At 36.9% G+C, this 18640-nt stretch overlaps 1 protein-coding gene across 1 annotated transcript in view; it reads left to right on the top strand.

Annotated features, from left to right (window-relative positions):
* Window positions 1-18640, top strand: part of Spg7 (SPG7 matrix AAA peptidase subunit, paraplegin) — a gene marked incomplete at its 5' end in the record, with an annotated part of 34151 nt that overhangs the window by 14917 nt on the left and 594 nt on the right. Inside the window, 7 exons of the mRNA XM_071592562.1 lie at window positions 645-796; window positions 2796-3030; window positions 6529-6691; window positions 9496-9722; window positions 11331-11414; window positions 11683-11878; window positions 14912-15054. Coding sequence (XP_071448663.1) covers window positions 645-796; window positions 2796-3030; window positions 6529-6691; window positions 9496-9722; window positions 11331-11414; window positions 11683-11878; window positions 14912-15054 — 1200 coding nt within the window. The remainder of the gene's footprint in view (window positions 1-644; window positions 797-2795; window positions 3031-6528; window positions 6692-9495; window positions 9723-11330; window positions 11415-11682; window positions 11879-14911; window positions 15055-18640) is intronic.

Here is an 18640-nt window from a genome sequence, read left to right as displayed (position 1 = left end):
ATACAAAAAGTCACTCATTTAGCAATTCATTTAAGGGACCGATATTTCTGCTCATTATGCAAGGTGCTTGTTAAGTGAGGTTCCATCATATTTTCATTTGGTCTTGTTTCATCTATATTTTTGATAAGAATGAAGCTATAAAATAAAGAATATATTTCCTTTAATTTCCAGTCAATTAGGTGTCAGGTTAGCAGACTTGAGATTTGTAGAAGATAAATGCATTGAGACATTGACATTTGAGGAAAATGTACTCGCAATTATTCTGGTTATGAGTATCTTATACACAGTATTGAATTAGGTTATTGCTCATTATGTTTTAAAAATCATATGTATTTCATAAGGTAGGGTGTAATATGATAGATATATCAAAAGTTTATTTTCGAATGTAGTCCTTGGTGCTATTCATTGCCCCCTCCATTCCTTGATGTGCCTTGTTGAGTATTTGCCTTTATCATCTTTTTTAATGTGATTCTCTCTCTCACTTTCACGTCCTCTATCAAAGATGTGTCTATGATATTTGAGAGAATGCATCTTAGAAAGGTATTTTATAGCTCTTGAAGTACATAGCCATTTGACACATACTCTCTTTGATTTCCACTAAATAGGAAATCCTTGAATTATTCACTCAAATTAGTCAATTACAGGTGCCCAAAGGTGCTCTCCTTCTTGGACCACCTGGTTGTGGGAAAACTCTGCTGGCCAAAGCTGTAGCCACTGAGGCCAATGTGCCATTCTTATCCATGAATGGATCGGAATTTGTGGAAATGATTGGTGGACTGGGTGCTGCTCGTGTGAGGTTTGTTTTTCTTGTCTCCAAACAATTGTCACTCCTTAGAGAGAGGAAACTGGGTTATTTGATTTTACTAAGAAGCCATGCTCCCTGTTTCCTTGAGTCATTGGTACTTGTTAGTATGAAACATTTACAGATGTGTGGGTTGTTCAATAACTACTTAGAAAATCCAAGAGGTGGTGCTCATACTATCAGAATAGATTTGCTTTTAAATAAGCCTCATCTCTTGCCAGAATACTGTTAAAGTTTCAGCTATTTCCACCTAATGGTTTCATTGTCATAGCTGACTGAAGCAGCAAACTTCTGTTTATTTAAAAAAATGAGTTTTTTGCAGTGATGAAATACTTCTATTTGAAATGCTTAACACCGAAAGGAATCAAGGTAGAGTTGGATGACGTTCATGGCACATCTGCTCCTGTGCTTGCGACTGTTTACAATTGGGTAAATGAGTTATAGCGTAACCATGCATCCACAAATGTTGAACATCGTTCGGGATGTCCTGTACAAGTCACATCCTCTGAAATGAATGGCAGAATCCACGATATGGTTTCGATAGATCGACGAATCAAAGTTTGTGAAATAGGTGAGGCCTTAGGCCTATCACAAGGTACAATGTTTTCAGTTTTGCATGAAATATTGGGTTGAAAAAAAATTTTGGCAAAATGGTTGCCTTGTTTGCTCTCATAGGAGAATAAATGCATTCGTGTGATCACTCTGCAATCCTGAGTTTCTGGGTTCATTCATAACTGTGGACAAAACATACACCATTACACTCCAGAGACAAAGGAACATTTGAGCCAGTGGGTTTCTAAAGGTGAACCAGCTCCAAAGATGGTGAAGTTGGTCGAAAAGGTGATGGCCAAGATATTTTTGGATGCACACAGAATCATCTGCATTTATTACTTGCAAAAAGGATAAGCAGTAAATGGAGGGTATGATGGATCGTTATTGTTCTGGTTTAGTGAAGAAATTAAGAAAAAAACATTCTCATTTGGCAAAGAAAAAAATTCTCTTCCATCAAGACAAGGCACGGGTACATACCTGCACACTTTGGATGATAAAAATTTTGAATTTAAGTTCAAATTGTTGCATCATCTACTGTATTTACAAGATTTGACTCCCAGTGACATTTGTTTATTTCCAAACTTGAAAAAATTCCTCAGTGGAAAATGAGTCACGTTGAACTAGGGGACCATCATCAACATGGATGCCTACTTGAGGACCTTCCAAAATTCCACTTTTTGGATAAAAGTTTGGAAAATGCTGGGAAAAGTTCATCAAGCTAAAAGGAGATTATATTGAAAAATGAAAAAATACCCAAAAGAGGTTTTTTATCTATTTTTTCCTAGGGACTAATAAAACAACCCACGTATCTTACAAATTTTCTTAATGTTTCGCCGGCCTCAGTGGCGGCGGGGTGACGTCCTCGCCTACCAACCCAAAGGTCGCGGGTTCGATTCCCGCCTAGGTGGATTTCCCTCCATCTAGGGCTTGGTTGTATGTGATTGTCTCCAATATAATGTCTGTAATGTAGGGTTAGGTGGAAGAAGGGACTATTAGTCTCAACCTCGCCCAATTAAGTCGATAAATAAATAAATAAATAAAAATGTTAATGTTGTCTGATAACTCTCTTTGATGGGTCCCAAATTTCACATAGTCTAAATACGGCCTTGCTTATGTAAAGTAATACCTTTCTTTATTTACTATTTACATTATATACCTTCATCTAATGAAAACTAGTCACTCTTAAATGCACCTGTATATTCGTTGTGATCCAAAGATTTCCTCTTTTTCGTGATGACTCTGTTACTTATTAAAACTGTGAGTGGAATTCAAAAAGCCTTGTCATTTACTCTATGATGGATGAATTTTCTTAAAGGCTGTTAGTTTTATTTCACTTGAAATGTATCAGTAGTTCCCATTATTATTTTTTCTTGAGATTCCCTTGATTGAAGATGAAGTTCAAAAATATTTTTCAATGTTGCTGCTGCTACTCATATTTCAGGGATCTATTCAAGGAGGCAAAGAAGCGAGCGCCATGCATAATATACATTGATGAGATAGACGCCATTGGCCGCAAGCGCAGCACAGCACGGAGTGGTGCCGGGGGTCCCCTGGATGGGGCATCTGGGGAGGGTGAGCAGACCCTCAACCAGCTCCTTGTCGAGATGGACGGCATGGCCTCCAAGGAGGGTGTCCTCATGCTGGCCTCCACCAACCGGGCTGATGTCCTCGACAAGGTGAGTGCCGCAGAAGGGTAATGTGCTTAGGATGGGATTCACAAGAAATGGATTAGGACTCCACACTAACATTGCATGGCTGATGCACGATGCCATGTGGAGTACCTAAATAGTATCACGGTGGGTTGCCTTGATCATGGTTATGTTTATTTATTGATAATTTCATCTTGTTATTTTACAATGGTATAATGAAACAAAAAAACAAGAAATGTAAAAGTACATTTTGAGAAATGGTTGTAAAAAAATTACCGCTTGTCATATCTTGATGAAAAATATTCATTCAGGCGATAAAAACAATTCTTGATTTAAAAAATGTTGACCTGATTTAAACATCTGGTATGAGTTAGTATCTTTTATGCCTGCTGGTAAATGATTGTAAATATTGATGCCAGCATAAAGGGGACCTTTTTGAAACAAAGAAGTGAAATGCCGTATTACGTGCACCTTGTTTCATTCTCTTGTGGCGTAATCATGGATACTCCCTTTTTTTTTAAATAGACACATATTTTCTCAAGTATAAATACATACATGATATATATACAAACGTGTTAGTGGTAAGATTTCAAGATTTATAAAATGAGGTCTTAAATAGGTAGTTAAATGTGTGGAAAGTGGCATTTCTTTCATTTGAATCAGTTTCAAGGAAAGGTTGGTATGTCTTCATAATTTGAAGAACAAAAGCCTTGAGTTATGCCAGGTAAAAAATTCTATGGAATTGAAACTTTTCATAAATTGGGAAGTGGTAGTCCCCTGGGATACTGAATTACAGGTCTGGGTTTGATTCCTGGGAATGCTTCTGGACACCCTCAGCTCTACCTAAGCTGTGTGATTTTTTTCTGGGTACCAGATGGGAATTGTTGGGCAGTACAGGGAAAGGAACTCTCCCTACCCTGCTAATGCATGAATTTGACTCACCAATTCGCTTATTACTGGGTAGTCTTAGTTTTTGTGGGTGGCGACTGACTGTCGAGGTCATTAGCACTATTAGGTTTGGATGGGAAAGGGTGGAAAGACACCTGGCATCAGCATTAGCCTACTCTTAGCGAAAGGCGCCAAGGGGTCCGCAGTTTAACATCCCAGCCGACTGACAACTCAAAGTGCTCCCCACAAAGCACCTCAAGTAGGGATCAGGATATCCATGAAAAAGATCTGTCATCTCCAGGATTCAAACCCAGACCCTCTCGGTGAGAAGCCATTAATACTGGATGAGAACTCTCCTCGCCTATCTAACTAACCTTCTAATTGATAATTGTGGTGGGTTTTTCATAAAGATGAGTCTGTCTTAAACATCACTAAAATGTTTAACTATTCAGCAGTGATTCATTATTAAAAAAATTTTTTCTGAAAAAGGTAATGTAATGTTAATAAAATTTTGGTGAAACCTCGTGATACGAGCATAATTCGTTCTATGATCTTTCTCATAAATCTAAGCAATCATTTAGTGAAACAACTTTTTGCATAGAAATTAACTTAAAATACAATAATGCGTTCCATGTCAAAAAAAATAAATTATGTGCAAGATTTATTCAAAAATTTTGTATATATGTATATGCTGCTTAGGATCATGGATCCCATTCCCCTTTTACTTCTATCACGGAATGAAGCAACCGGGAATGAGAACTCAATTTGAAAAAGCGAAAAGTAATCAAAATAAATAATTGATTATGTATGATACATGCCTCATTCCTTTTTACTATGAAACTATCTAGAGACATTTGTTTTTGCCAATACTTCAAAATTTTATGAAAATGCAACTCAGAATTATCATTAAATAAATTTCTGGCATACATCACCACTGCCTTATTAGGGCAATGCCTCGTATGCTTGGTACAATGTAATATTTCCCGTGATCTCCGCATCATGTTTAGCCTGCTATTTTGGACTTAACACTTCTTGAAGGCTCATGGAGTTTCTGAATGATGAACAAGCAGGGGTTTAATTTCAAATTCTTCATTTGCATTTGCACAGCATGAGATGGCCTTTCATTGGCTTTAGCCCGGCAATGCATTCTCTTCTACTGTTACATGTAGAAATGTAGGTTCACCTCGGCATCTTATTCCAGAAGAGGCCTGTCTCATCACAATTAAAAATCTTTTCCACTGACCCTCAGTATCTATGGGTTTCTTGAAGTCACTGATGAAGTTTTCTGCTGCCTTTGACTCAGGGCTTGCTGTTTCACCATGCCTCCCAATTCTGTGGGTGCTGGGTCTTCTTGTAAACTTCTTGAACCATCTATAGCTCCACTAAAATAATTCTTCATCGGTTGATGATCCTGAAATCTTCTAATGAGGTCGGCAAAAATCACTTTCCCCTTCTCACAAATGATATTGTTGTAAATGGGGTCGTTTTGGAAGTAATGTGTCAACTACGGAAAAAACAAAAAGCAATGGCCATAAAAAGCATTTTCGTATCTCAGCCCGCAGTATCTAAAGATTTTAAGTGGTGCTCAATCCCGTTTCTGGGAGATCTTTCATATAGGATTTCCAACTGCCTACCCACCTCACTCAAAGCAGCCTTCTACTCACCCATAACCCTCTCCAAACTTCTAGCCAATGGAAAAGACACCCAGGATAGCCTTCTCGAATCAGGCATTTATAAACTGAAATGCGAGGATTGCAACAGCGTTTATGTCGGTCAGACCGGCAGGAATATCAAGTTACGAGTCAAGGAACACGCTAGGTGTCACAAAAATCAGAATAACAACTCTCTCTTCGCCAAGCATTTACTAGAATTCAACCACAGCAGTGACTTTGTCCCAGAGATATTACGCACACTCCCAAAAGGATTAAAAATGGACGCTCTCGAGCAATTAGAGATTAGAAGGCACTTGGTAAACCCCAACACGACACTTTGTAATGAGCAATTATTCCCATACCCCTCCCCACTCCTCTCCGAGAAATTAGCCTGGAAATGGTCAAAACAATCCATCAACGCACCTGCGAGCCCCCACCCCCCTCAAATCCTTCCAACCCTCCCCGCCCTCACTCTGTCCTGAGGGTATATATGCTTGCTCTGTCTGTTTTGCAAATTTGTACCTGATGATGCCGCAAGTCGGTGAAACGCGTCGTGCCGTATAATAAAATCTGTGGAAAAGTACGAGTCTTTCTTTCTATTTCAATAATGAATAAAAGAATGTTAGCACCATATTGGTGTGGAGACAACTAAGCCTGGATATTGCAATTAATCTTTGAAAATTGGCCAAAAAGATGTAATGGAAAAGGATGCAAGACCTGAATTGCAAAGTTTTAATTTTATTGAACAGTTCTCCTTACCATATTATTTTGTAATATGATTTGTTTAATTTAAACTCCAAATTGCAAAAGGAATCTATAGCTGTTTAATAAAAAATGTTTAAGCTTATAGCTAAAAGTTTATTGATAGCATTAGGTTATAGCAGTTAGAACCTAATTTTGGTGAGATCAAAATGAGATCTAGTCATTAGCAAAAAGGGGCCTTGTTGTGAGTGTTATCAATCATACTTCCTTTAATCTTCTAAAGGCACTCCTGCGTCCTGGGAGGTTTGACCGGCATATTCTGATTGACCTTCCAAATCAAGAGGAGCGGAAAGAAATATTTGAATTGCATCTCAAAGTGATCTTACTGGAGCATTCACCTCAAACTTATGCTGGTCGCATGGCAGCCCTGACCCCAGGATTCAGTGGTGAGACACTCATCCCTCTCCTCACTTGACTCCTCTTTTACACTTTTCTGCGAATGATCATTTCAAGTTTTGAAATGTAATAGGAAAGGATTCCATACTGTCTCAGGCATTACTAGGTGGAGGTCTTTCATGCTAGGCATGAGTGAGGGAAGACTAACTTGACAGATTCCACTAGAATTTTTTTTTTGCACGACCATGGCTTTGTTGCCAGGTAACATCATCACCTGACCTTCACATGCAATGAAGTGCAATCACATTAAACCTGATGATGTTGTCTTGCGACCAAACCATGGGTTCTAAAAAATAAAAATTCGAGTGGAATCCACCAAGATAGTTTTCCTTCATTTATGCCTAGTGATCCATAATATGAATTCCCATTTCAATCTGAAATAACAGATGGAAAACTCTCTTGAACTGGGCTGAACTTAGTATCACATAACTTTGTTTTGATATTTGCACAGTTTGTTCCTAAGAGCCTGACCAGTAGAAGTGTGTGAGAGGGGAAATAAGTGCAGGAAAAGGAGGAAGTTTGATGGGTATCTGTAAATCTACATTTTCATGTGTCTGGTTTTGTGCTGTGTTGTTACCAAGGCTAATGTACCCCGTTTTCTTGTCAGAGAGAGCAGCAAGAAATTGAAAGCAACAATGACCAGTGCATGGAATCGTTTGAAGGGAGATTAACAAAGTGTGGGACCCTTCTTTTATGTGGGTGCTGATAAATTAAATTTTTTAATGAAATAATTAACTTCTTTCATGATTTTCAAACATCAGAGCATCCGATTCATATTCTTTCAAGATCCACTCATTCATCACCAAATCTCTCCCATTGTTTCACTAACACTCCTCAAATACCCAATACCCACTACATTTAGGTAGCGATGAGACTTATCCTGGCATACCCATGTTTCTTTTATATGCAGTGATGTGGGGAGGAGGAAACTTTTTCTTTTATACTCTCTGCCATTTATGCTATGTTACGGACATCATATTTTTATATATGCACTCCTCATGTCGCCAATGACCCATCTGGTAGTATGTTTCTTACTGAAATCTTTCACAAACATCCTGCCAAGATGTAAAAAATAAGAACATAACATCCCTCTTTGCAAAACACCTCATTGAAAGTGACCACAAAAGTGACTTTGTGACAAAAATTATTCATTTTGAAGAAAAAGGTCAAAGGCTCGATGCTTTGGAGCAGTTAGAAATTTTGAAATGTGTCCGTTGGAAAGATGATCTTGCCAACGAAATTTTGTATCCCTCCCACTCCCCACTCCTAGACCTACCACTCTTCTAAATCAAAAATGTAATTCTCTTTTCTTCCCAGCTACATTGTAACCTTTTTACCCCTCCAACCTCCCTCTCTGACCAACCCCCCCTCCTATGATCAGAAGGTATATATAGCCAGCGTGCTTCTATGAGGACCACCTGATGATGACGTTCAACGTCGAAACCTGGTCGTGTTTTTTAAATAAAGTGTGTGGAATCACAAAGTCAATTATTTCATTACATTTCAATATGTTATGCAAAGTCCACAAAGTTATGCCTGAGACAACAAATTTTATAAAATCATCCTTTGGTTTAATACTTACACTTGGAAATAAAAAAAATAGTAAGTTTATGATTCCACGGAAAATTTATTTTGATACAACCTGGGTTTTGATGTTCAGCGTCATCTTCAGGTAACAACTCTTACGGACATACTCGTACATCTATATATACTGTACTCAGATAGGGGCGGGGGGGTGAGAAGGTTGGAGGGTGGGTGGAGGAAGGAAGTGAGCAATGATTGTTGGAGGGATGGGTAGAGAGCAGGAGGAGGCCCCCTATGGGGAGCACTCCTCATGGTGGAGGAAAGTGTGTGGGTTTTAAACTGTTCATAGACCTAACTACCAAGCCCTTCACATATCTCTGAGGTCAAGGGAAAGTTTGGGGGAAGTACAGGGGTTTTTTCCCACATTAGCACAGGTATTGAGAAGTGCTAGGTTTAGGAGAGGGGAGTGAGAGGTGTACAAAAGGTCATTAACAATATTCTCTTTGTAGCGTACACTTATTAAAATTTCAAGCTGCTCCTAAGTGTCTAAACTAAGTCCTTTCAAGTCCTTTGGATTTATAAATTTCTCCTTCCACTAGTTGGTTTAGTTTTTTGAAATACAATTTAATAATGAGCTGCTCATTATATCCATTATTTTTAGCTATTGTTTTTATTGTAGCTAATTCTTTTTTGTAATTGGTTTGTGTCATGGGAATGTTCACTAACCTGTGAATCATCGAGTGAAAAGGGTATAACTTGCTGTGGATGCTCGGAGGAGGTCAGATAGTCGACTGTGTATTTGAGAGGGATAGGGAACAGGAGGGTAGTGGTCAGGGAATGGCCTCCAATGCAGGGATACCTTTAAATGGTGTCTGAGGGTTAAAGGTTACCGGTGACCAATAAAGAGATAGCGTGGCCCTCTGACTAATCAGGCCGTGACTTGTGGGGCCACGGACTGTTTATCAAGAAGGTGTTTAATTTAATTCATGAAGTCATAGCCATTATGTATCATGATCTCATGGTGAGTTTCAGTACACTCACCTCATTCTCATTTGTTAATTATTTAATATTTGTGTTTATAAATGATTTATGCAAATGTATGTAAATTCTTTTATGAGTTGTATACTCATATCTGAGTTATGTTAACTGTTCGCCATGTTCTCTTCAAATCCATGAAATGTCTCACTCTAATGTTAAAATGAATACTCACTTCATCAAAACTTTTGAAGTACACTACAATAAATTTTGTTTTTTTTTTGTCTTGTAATAGGGGCTGACATAGCTAATGTATGTAATGAAGCTGCTTTGCATGCTGCTCGATATGGAAATAAGAAGGTGGTCGGTGGCGACCTTGAGTATGCAATTGAGCGAGTGGTCGGAGGAACTGAGAAGAGGAGCAGCGTTGTGTCTCCATCTGAGAGGAAGGTGGTGGCTTGCCACGAGTCAGGCCACGCCATCGTCGGCTGGATGCTGCCCACCACGGATGCTCTGCTCAAGGTGTGAAGTTGTATGTTCGAGAAGTGTCATTTCTAAGAATTTCGATGCACCAAGTTGTGGTGTAAGTCATGGAGTCATTTTTGTTATATAATTGTGGGAATCGTAGTCATGTTTATTCCTTGAAAAGACCAAGAAAGCATGGAATTTATTAGGCATGACATAGTATATTGATTAAGTGAGATATAAATATCAACTATCCCATTTGGTACCCTGTGATAATCCCTTGGGGATGAGCACACAATATGTCTATTTGAGCCAGGAATTCCCATCTGAGTAACATTTCCATAATTGAATGTAAAATGCTGTTCAGCCTAAATAACTTAAAATAATAATGTTTAACAGACAGGACTGAAATAAATAACTCTATACCAATCCAAGCAAAAAAGGTTGTGTATAAAACTGTCCTCACAAATGATAGAAAAGTGAAATTTGGGTGTCTTGGGCAAAGCTTTTATGCTTTGCCTAAGACATAAAGCAGGTGCAAGTTTTACTGTTGACTGAATGCAGCGAGTGGGTATGGGACACTCGAGGAGTGTTTGTGGTAAAAGTTGGAGAGATATATGCCAAGAAGTGATTTTTTTTATAAAACAATGTGAATTTGATATACCAGTAATATGAAAGTATGAAAGAAGTTACTAATTTGGTAACACTGAGAAAATGGATGAGTCAAATCTCTAACTTAAGTACAGGGGAATCTCAATAAAATGATTGTTTAAAATCACTAAAAAATCACTCCTTACTGGGAATCCTGATATAATGAGGCTATATGATGAGAATCTTGGTAGAAAAAGTAATTCACAGGGTACAATTTATTTCCCTGTGAATTACCTGTAAGTTGAATTTTCAATTGCAAGAGATCTAAATAGCAGTCATAGTGGTAACTCATTATTAGATAAAATTATATTGAAAAAATCACATTTTATGACCATGCTCCTATATTTTCTATTGTGTCTGCCCATTCATAATCTCTGGGTCTACAAGTTTTTTCTTGACTTATTTGTTTCCCTTTGGAACTTGAAAACTCACAAATGCATGCATAAAAATCAATGGCAAACATAGAAATCAGAGATCTTCATATCATAAGAATGTTTAGATTTACAAGCTTATATGCAAATTCTTAGTTCATAAATGTATTTTAGTGTTTGCAGTATTGATAATATGAAATGAAAACCAGGCAATAGAAAGTTAAATTAAGTCATTTAAGTATTATCCAAAGTCATAGTATGTGAATTTGAGGTGCCACTATTGTGAGGTTTGATGAGTACATTAACATATATTTTCAAATGTGCCAAATACCAATTTAACCCATTTACAAATATTCTTCTAGTAAAAATTTCAGAGACCAAAATGCCCTTAAAGAATTGCTTTGTTGAACCAATGGACTCAAATGTTTGATAATCACTGATTTAGACTTTGGGTCATCTGTTTAACATCAACCTGAAAGGCATATGCTTGTCGTGCTCTGTTAGCTTCTTAATCAAGCATCACAAGGTAGCTGCAAAAGTATTTGGCAAATATATTTCTTTGAAGCTACAGATTGGTCCACTGTTATTTTAATAGAGTCCCATTGCTTGTTTTTTTAAAAATCTCTATTTTACTGATTTTCAGGTTACCATTGTACCACGAACAAACATGTCCCTGGGATTTGCTCAGTATGCCCAAAGTGATCAGAGACTGTATTCTGACCAACAGGTGAGTGTACCTCAATTTTGGTTTGGAAAAAATACCTAAGCCATTCTATTTCAGTGTAATCAATGGTGAAATGGTGAAATCATATCACTATCTGGCTTTCACTATTTAATTTCAGAGAAAAAATATTCTTTAATGTTTAGTTTGTTAACGGTGTCATTATAAAAATTACAATATAGACCTTTATCTGAAAAGTAACCACATATACTGTTACCATTGGAAGTAAACTCTGCAGTTTGAATTAATGACTTGTTGTCCTTTTTTTTGAAAGCTTTTTGAGAAAATGTGCATGGCTCTTGGTGGGCGCGTTGCAGAGTCTCTCACCTTCAACCGTGTGACCACTGGAGCCCGCAATGACCTCGAACGAGTGACGCGAATGGCGTATGCCCAAGTACGTCAGTTTGGCATGAGTGAGGTGATCGGCCTCCTTTCATTTCCTGAAGAAGGCAGTGGGTCTATGGGGGAAGGTCAGTAATATCCTTATTTGCTCAAAACCAAGGGTCTTCAAAATTCTTTAACAAGTCTGCATTTTATTCTCTAGTATTTTTTTATTCACAAATGAAAAGTGTGCAGCTATAGATATTATTAAAATACCATGAAAATTCAAATATATGGATCCCAGATATACGCTATCCGTATATTCATATCATTTAATTTAATGGCCCTGACAGATCTATCTGAAAAGAGTGCAAAAATTACCTCATATATTTGTATTTATTTTCCTGAACACTGGGATAAAATCTTACGGAGATGATGAGCTGATTTTTATTTTATTTTTATCTCAAGTTTTGTTTTTAACCAAGTTACTTATTATTTTATGTATATTCATTCATCAAAATTAGTTCTTCAGTATTAATTTTTATTTATCGTGTGTGTTTCTCAAATTTTAAAATAATCATTTAACTAGTTATCCATCAGTGTATCAATCGGAACTGTTGTAAGTTTTATGTTTTGGTTTCTCTGGTAGGAGTGATATTTTTTTAAATCACTTACAATGTCATCACAGTTGTTGCTCATATTGATATTGATGAATATGCCTTTCAAAAGGTCGAAAGAGAATAGAAACATTGAAAATGGAATTGGAGGTGGAAATTCTGCAAAAAAAGTATCCATAAATATATCCAGGAAACCTTATGGTGTATAGGTAACCTTCAAAAATGAGAAGTCATACTTCAAAATTTTCAATGTTAGGTCCTTTTGATTTACAGCCATAGAACCCAGTTGTTAATATTTATCTTATTTATTTTATTATAATCTTGCGAGATATTTCATTATTAAATGATGAAAGTACACCTTTAAAATATTTCCCCAATCCACAGTTTTTCACTATATTTTTTCACTGTTATTATTTGGTTGTCTACGATTTTAAGGTTAGTTTATTGGATAGATACAGACTGTACGCTGTACACCAAATTCCTTAGCCCAGGTAAATAAGAAAATCTTAACACCGAACACTAAAAGAAACTGCTCTTCAATTTTGCATGCATTCTACCCTCCCTCATTCCAGTCTACATCTCTATCCTTTTCCTCCCCCTAATTTGCTTTCCTAACATGTTCCCCTCAGATCAGAGGTTTTTCCTAGCCTTATTTTTTCACTGACCCCTAAAAAATATACATTTGAAGTTTCACTGTATTATATTTTGCCATTGAAATTTTCTCTTTAGCTGATGTATTGTCTTTTTACTCACCTTTGGCTCTACAATCGATCACTAAACTTAGCCTCATTTAGAATCATCCGCAATATCTCACTATACTGAGCAGCAGTCCACCAATACTCAAACCTGCTTTACCTCTCCTTCTTTCTGATTGCCATGCCACCATCCTCATGGGGATGTCAGCATCATCCATTCTCATAATGTGACCAGGGTATCATATCCTTGTGAATTTGAAGTATTTTGCCAAATAAGGCTCTTGAAATAACTTTGCCATCCCATAACTTGCCATCCCATTGGAGTTCTTCGTAATTATTTTTATTGGCCTTAGGATCTTCTTCCTTGAGATTATCCCATAACTGTTTGCTCCAAGATACAGTAAAATATCTGTAAGGTAGAATCCCAATAGATCATTCTTTAAAATTTGTTGTCTCAGGCGTAACTTTGTGGAATTTGCATAACATATTGAAATGTAATGAAATAATTGACTTTGTAAGTAAAGTAAAGTAAAGTGTGTGGAATTACAAAGTCAATTATTTCATTACATTTCAAGATCATTCTTTGTTTCTAGCAAAGTGCTCCACCTCTTACCTTCTGGTAAGGGGGCATTCATGTTATCATTGATTGTTGGATATAAGAGAGGTATCAAGCCCTAGTCTAAGGTCATTATATTGCTTCTGTTCTACACTCCACTCTGCATCTTCAGGAGAGAGCATGAGAGGAGTCGTAATAAAAACACTAGGTGGCAGCCCCTGAATACACTTGGAAGCTTTTCAGCTCATGTCTCAAAGGAATTTCTAGAGAGATGAGAGGACATTAGACTTGTTACCAGTTTTTATTATTTATTTCCTTTTGTGGGCAATTATGACCTCCATTTCACTTGCATCCCATCCATCAAGAGACTAGCAATTCTCCCTCCGCGTTCCCTCTGACATCTGAACTTCAATGCCACACTGAGCTTGACCTCTCTTGTCTAATGACTGAGTGATATGGGTAAGGAGAGGTAAATGCCTGCACCCGGATGTTCAGATATGTGATCAACGTGGATCCTATGAGTTTTCTCTCTCCTTAAGGAAGGAGTCTTCCTAGGGATCGTAATGGTGTGGTGGCTAACATAATGGCTTCCCACTGAGAGGACCCGGGTTCGAATCCTGGCGATGGCAGATATTTTTCAGTGGTATCCCGATCCATACTTGAGGTGCTTTGTGGAGGGCTCTGTGTGGGTATGCTGTCTGTCAAATGGGACATTAAACTGCGGACCCTTTGTTTAGAGTAGGCTAATGCTGATGCTGAATTTCTCTCCACCCTTCCTCCCCTACCATCCATCTCTAATGGCGCAAATAACCTTAGCTGTCAGTTGCCTAAAAAAAAAGAAACAATTAAAAAAAAGGAGTCTTCTGCAAAGCTAGTCAACCAAGGATATTATGAAATGAAACCATTACCTTTCATTCCTCCACTCCATTCCTCTAAGAGGAAGGTCATTTTTTTCCAGCCCATATTTTGGTAGGTTGATAAGAATTATCATTTGTTTGACAGATGAAATAATGAAAAAATGACTACGAAATTCGTAAGAGCTGTGAAAATCTATTAATTACGGTAGTTTACTGGTTAAGGTTTTTGATGGTTCCATGGAAAAAAACAATGCCGTAATTGTAAACTAACTGTAAATACCCAAAATACAAACATTTAAGTAAACATTTTGACAATATTTAATTTATGAATTAGGAATTTAGCAATGCTAGTAATGAAATCTCTCTTGAATTTTTTCGCTATTATCCCAGATTGAGTGCAATTCTATTTCTACAAAACTTATGTAAATATGCATGTATAAATTACTCTCCTCTTTAGGTGGTGGTTCAGGTTCTTTTTTAAGGAAGCCTTACAGCAAAAAATTAAGTCATTTACTGGATCAAGAAGCGAGTAAATTGGTGGCCAAGGCATACAAACGGACGGAGGATCTGTTGAAGGAACACATGGATAAGCTGGAAATGGTAAACTATCTTCTACGTAAGGGTGAAAGCTGATAGAAATATTAGTATGCATTTTCACATGAAATCTTATTTTACGAGGTCTGTTCAAAATGTTCACTAACTTTTTTATTACAAAAAAATACTTCTCTAAAAAATTATTGGTCAGGGTCTCCTTTGAAGTACAGTGGATCCTATAAATACGAGCCCAATCCGTTCTGCGATCTTCTCGTAATGTGAAACACTCGTTTGGTGATACAACTTTTTGCTTGTAAATTAATGTAAAATGTAATGATGCATTCCATGCTGCAAAAAATAAAAAATGTACTAGGTTTATTCAAGGAAAGTAACGCATAAATTGTATAGGATTGTATTGGATTTTGTTCAACTTTTCTTCTATTGTGGAATGAAGCAACCGGAAATTTGAACTTGATTCATAAAAAACAAGAATCAAAATAAATTGTTTATTTTTTTACAATAGGTACTTAATTCCTTTTTACTAGAAAGCTGTTTAGAGACATTTATTTTCGCCAATGCTTATAATTTTATAAAAATATGACTAAGAATGATCGTTAAATAAATTGATGGCATGCATTGCAACTGCCTTATTTGGGCGATGCCTCATACGTATGGTACGATGCAAAACTTCCCTGTGACCTCCACATCATATATAGCATGCTGTTTGGGACTTAACGGTTCTTGAAGGCTCATAGTTTCTGAATGATAAACAAGCAGGGGTTTGATTATCAAATTGCTGCTCAGATTTGGGCAAAATAGTAGCATGAGATGGCTTTTCATTACCTTGTGGTCCAATGAATTCTCTTCTACTGTTATGTTCACAAATATAGGTTCACTTTGGTGTCTTCTTCGCGAAGGGAAATGTCTTTTTACCATTAAAAATGTGTTGTGGCAGGAAACCCTCTGAATCTACGAGCTTTTGAAGTCGACGATGAAGTTGTCACCTTAAACTCAGAGCTTGCTACTTCACCATGCCATGAATGATGGTTCTTCTCGTTAACTTCTCGAACCACACATGGGTCCCCTTAAATACTTGTTCAGCCACTGATGATCCTAACATCTTATCAACGAGGTTGGCGAATTTACTTTCCTCCTATCATAAATTTTATTCTTGTTAATGTTTTCACATTGCACTTGCTTTTTGTTTATGCATATTAGTAGCCTACTTTCAACATTATTGAGAATACGTAACTGTAGATACTTTTGTCACTCTCTTCGTACCATCTATCTCATAAGTCTCGTCAATCGAGATACCACACTCTTCTGTAAGTTCCCTGACAGTCAAATGTCTATTTGCACGATCAAGATCATTCACTTTCTTGATGTGGAGGTCATCAGTTAAAGATGATGGCCTTCTGGAATGTTCTTTGTCTTCTACTGATTGCCGCCCCTCTTTGAACCAAGTAAGCCATTCATTGCGTGCGGTATGTTTAATAATATCCTCACCATAAGCCTTGATAATCAACTTAAAAGTTTCCATGAAGGATTTGCTGAGTTTCACGCAGAATTTCACAGAAAAGCGTTGCTCCTTCAAAGAGCTCATTTTTGTGGATACGATTTTCTGCCGCACTCCACGAACACCCCTTCACATGAATGGCTGTAACTAATCAACAAGACAAGATATCAAGTAAGTGGTTGAAGGTGGTGATTTGGGAAGTTTCCGCAGACACAATGCCTACAAGCAGATTAAAAAGTAATCAACTCAAGGCTCGCGATTCAAAAAGTTCAGGTACCTTTTGAACAAACCTCATTGGCGTAATGATAAAATTCTTAATCCTCTTTCATGTTATCCATGCTTCCAAATTTTCCCATCCATGCCATTCCTTCCAATTTTATTGAAGCTTAATGACCATTGTGAACTAATTACATACTACTTTTTCCTGATACCTTCCCCTGCTGTAAAAAACTATGACCATCATTATCTTTCTTTTAAATACCACACAAAAGAAGAATATCTGATAAGTGAGTAAAGAATTTCAATGAACTAACCTGATAAAAGGATGGTAAAGTGCTTGATCTAAATTGTGTTCTTATATGTCTATAGAATGTACACTCTGCCTGAGAAAGATGGGAAAAGAATATAGACCATAGGGAGCTGTGGTTATTAGAGAATATCACACATCTATTGGATGTGTAAAGCCAGGAATTTGAATTGGACTTCTTCATTTCAATCATTGTTGAGTCACAAAATATGGTTACTTTTCTGGGCTAATATTTCATCTTACAGCAGATGAAAATTGAATGTTTCCAATTCTTTGAATGCCTTAACATGGCAACAGTTTACTTTCAAATTCTCTTGAGACAATCGAAAAGTAATACCGTTAGAATGTTGTTTCAGGGTGTAATTGTGTGCATTACTTTGAAAGTATGGTAATTTTTATTAAAGCCCTTGTTTCAAGTGCTGTGATTACAACCCTTGAAATATCAAATAAGTAATCATATGCGGTGTATTTTTGCTAACCCATATTAATATTAGTGCAGATCATGGAGGCAATAAGGTATACCAGAGTACATAAAAATAGTATGTAAATGTTGCTCGAGTTCACAAATTGTATGAGGATAAAGAATTCAGGAGTAATGGGAATACACACATATTGTTTTCTGGAATGAAATTGAGAGGAAATGGAAACTGGAATACTCAACTTTCAAATTGGAATTTTCTTTGGACATGTCTAACAACGTTGTGTCTTCACTTGTAAAAAATACCATTGCTTTCTTCACATATTATCTGCCAAAGTGAACTTAAATTTATGATAATGAAAAGAATGTAATTTCTAATATATTATTATGATAATGAACCAGGCTTTGACGTTGAATATCATCATTGGTTAAACAAAACAGAAGACATCTTAGATGTGTACTTACAGGTTGACAAGTCATTGGCAGTATGGAGGATGGGGACAGCATCACTTAGCTCCGCCATATGAAACCTAAGGAATTGAATCACTTTGCTGGTCGTTGACTTAGAAATGCTTGGCAAATTGGGAAGCTGTGTTTTTATTTTTAAAACAGGAATGAAATTCGTTATTTCCATAAAATTCCTTCCCGTTTTCCCCTTGCTTGCAGCCAAGCACTTGCATTTAAACTATAAACTCTACTTTTTCCATTAAATCTTTAGTGTGTGAGAAGAAGTTTTGTAGGTTTGATATATTATAAAAGTCCACGCCATTTCTTCCACCCAGCAGTCTTCCACTCTTTTGTCATTTTTATAACATATGCATGCTGACTTTTCTTGGCCAAGCTCCTAGAGAAAAGAATTTTTACCATTCAAATGATTGATATCCTAGAAGTTAAGGGGCCAGTTGTCATATTTTTTTAACCTGTGAATTTGAGTGATTGATGCTAGGAATTTATGCACACCCAATAATTTATCCATCAGCCTCAAACGACCTGATCACATTGTCAAATAGTCATCAAGCAGATGCCAAAAACATTTTTATGGCATTGGCCTCCTATTCTCCCAATGCCAATGACTTCTCACCCCATTGGTATTTAAGCAGTTTCTTCTGAAATGTGTATCCTCTGAAACCTGCATCATTTTTATAACAATAAATGTGGAATAGCCAAGATTATTTTGACTTTACATAATGCG

The sequence above is a fragment of the Hetaerina americana genome, unplaced genomic scaffold, assembly GCF_022747635.1.
Source record: "Hetaerina americana unplaced genomic scaffold, ioHetAmer1.1.p SCAF_5, whole genome shotgun sequence".
NCBI classification, from domain to species: Eukaryota; Metazoa; Arthropoda; class Insecta; order Odonata; family Calopterygidae; genus Hetaerina; species Hetaerina americana.
Note: the sequence above shows the minus strand (reverse complement) of the source record. Positions and strands in the feature narration are given on the sequence as shown.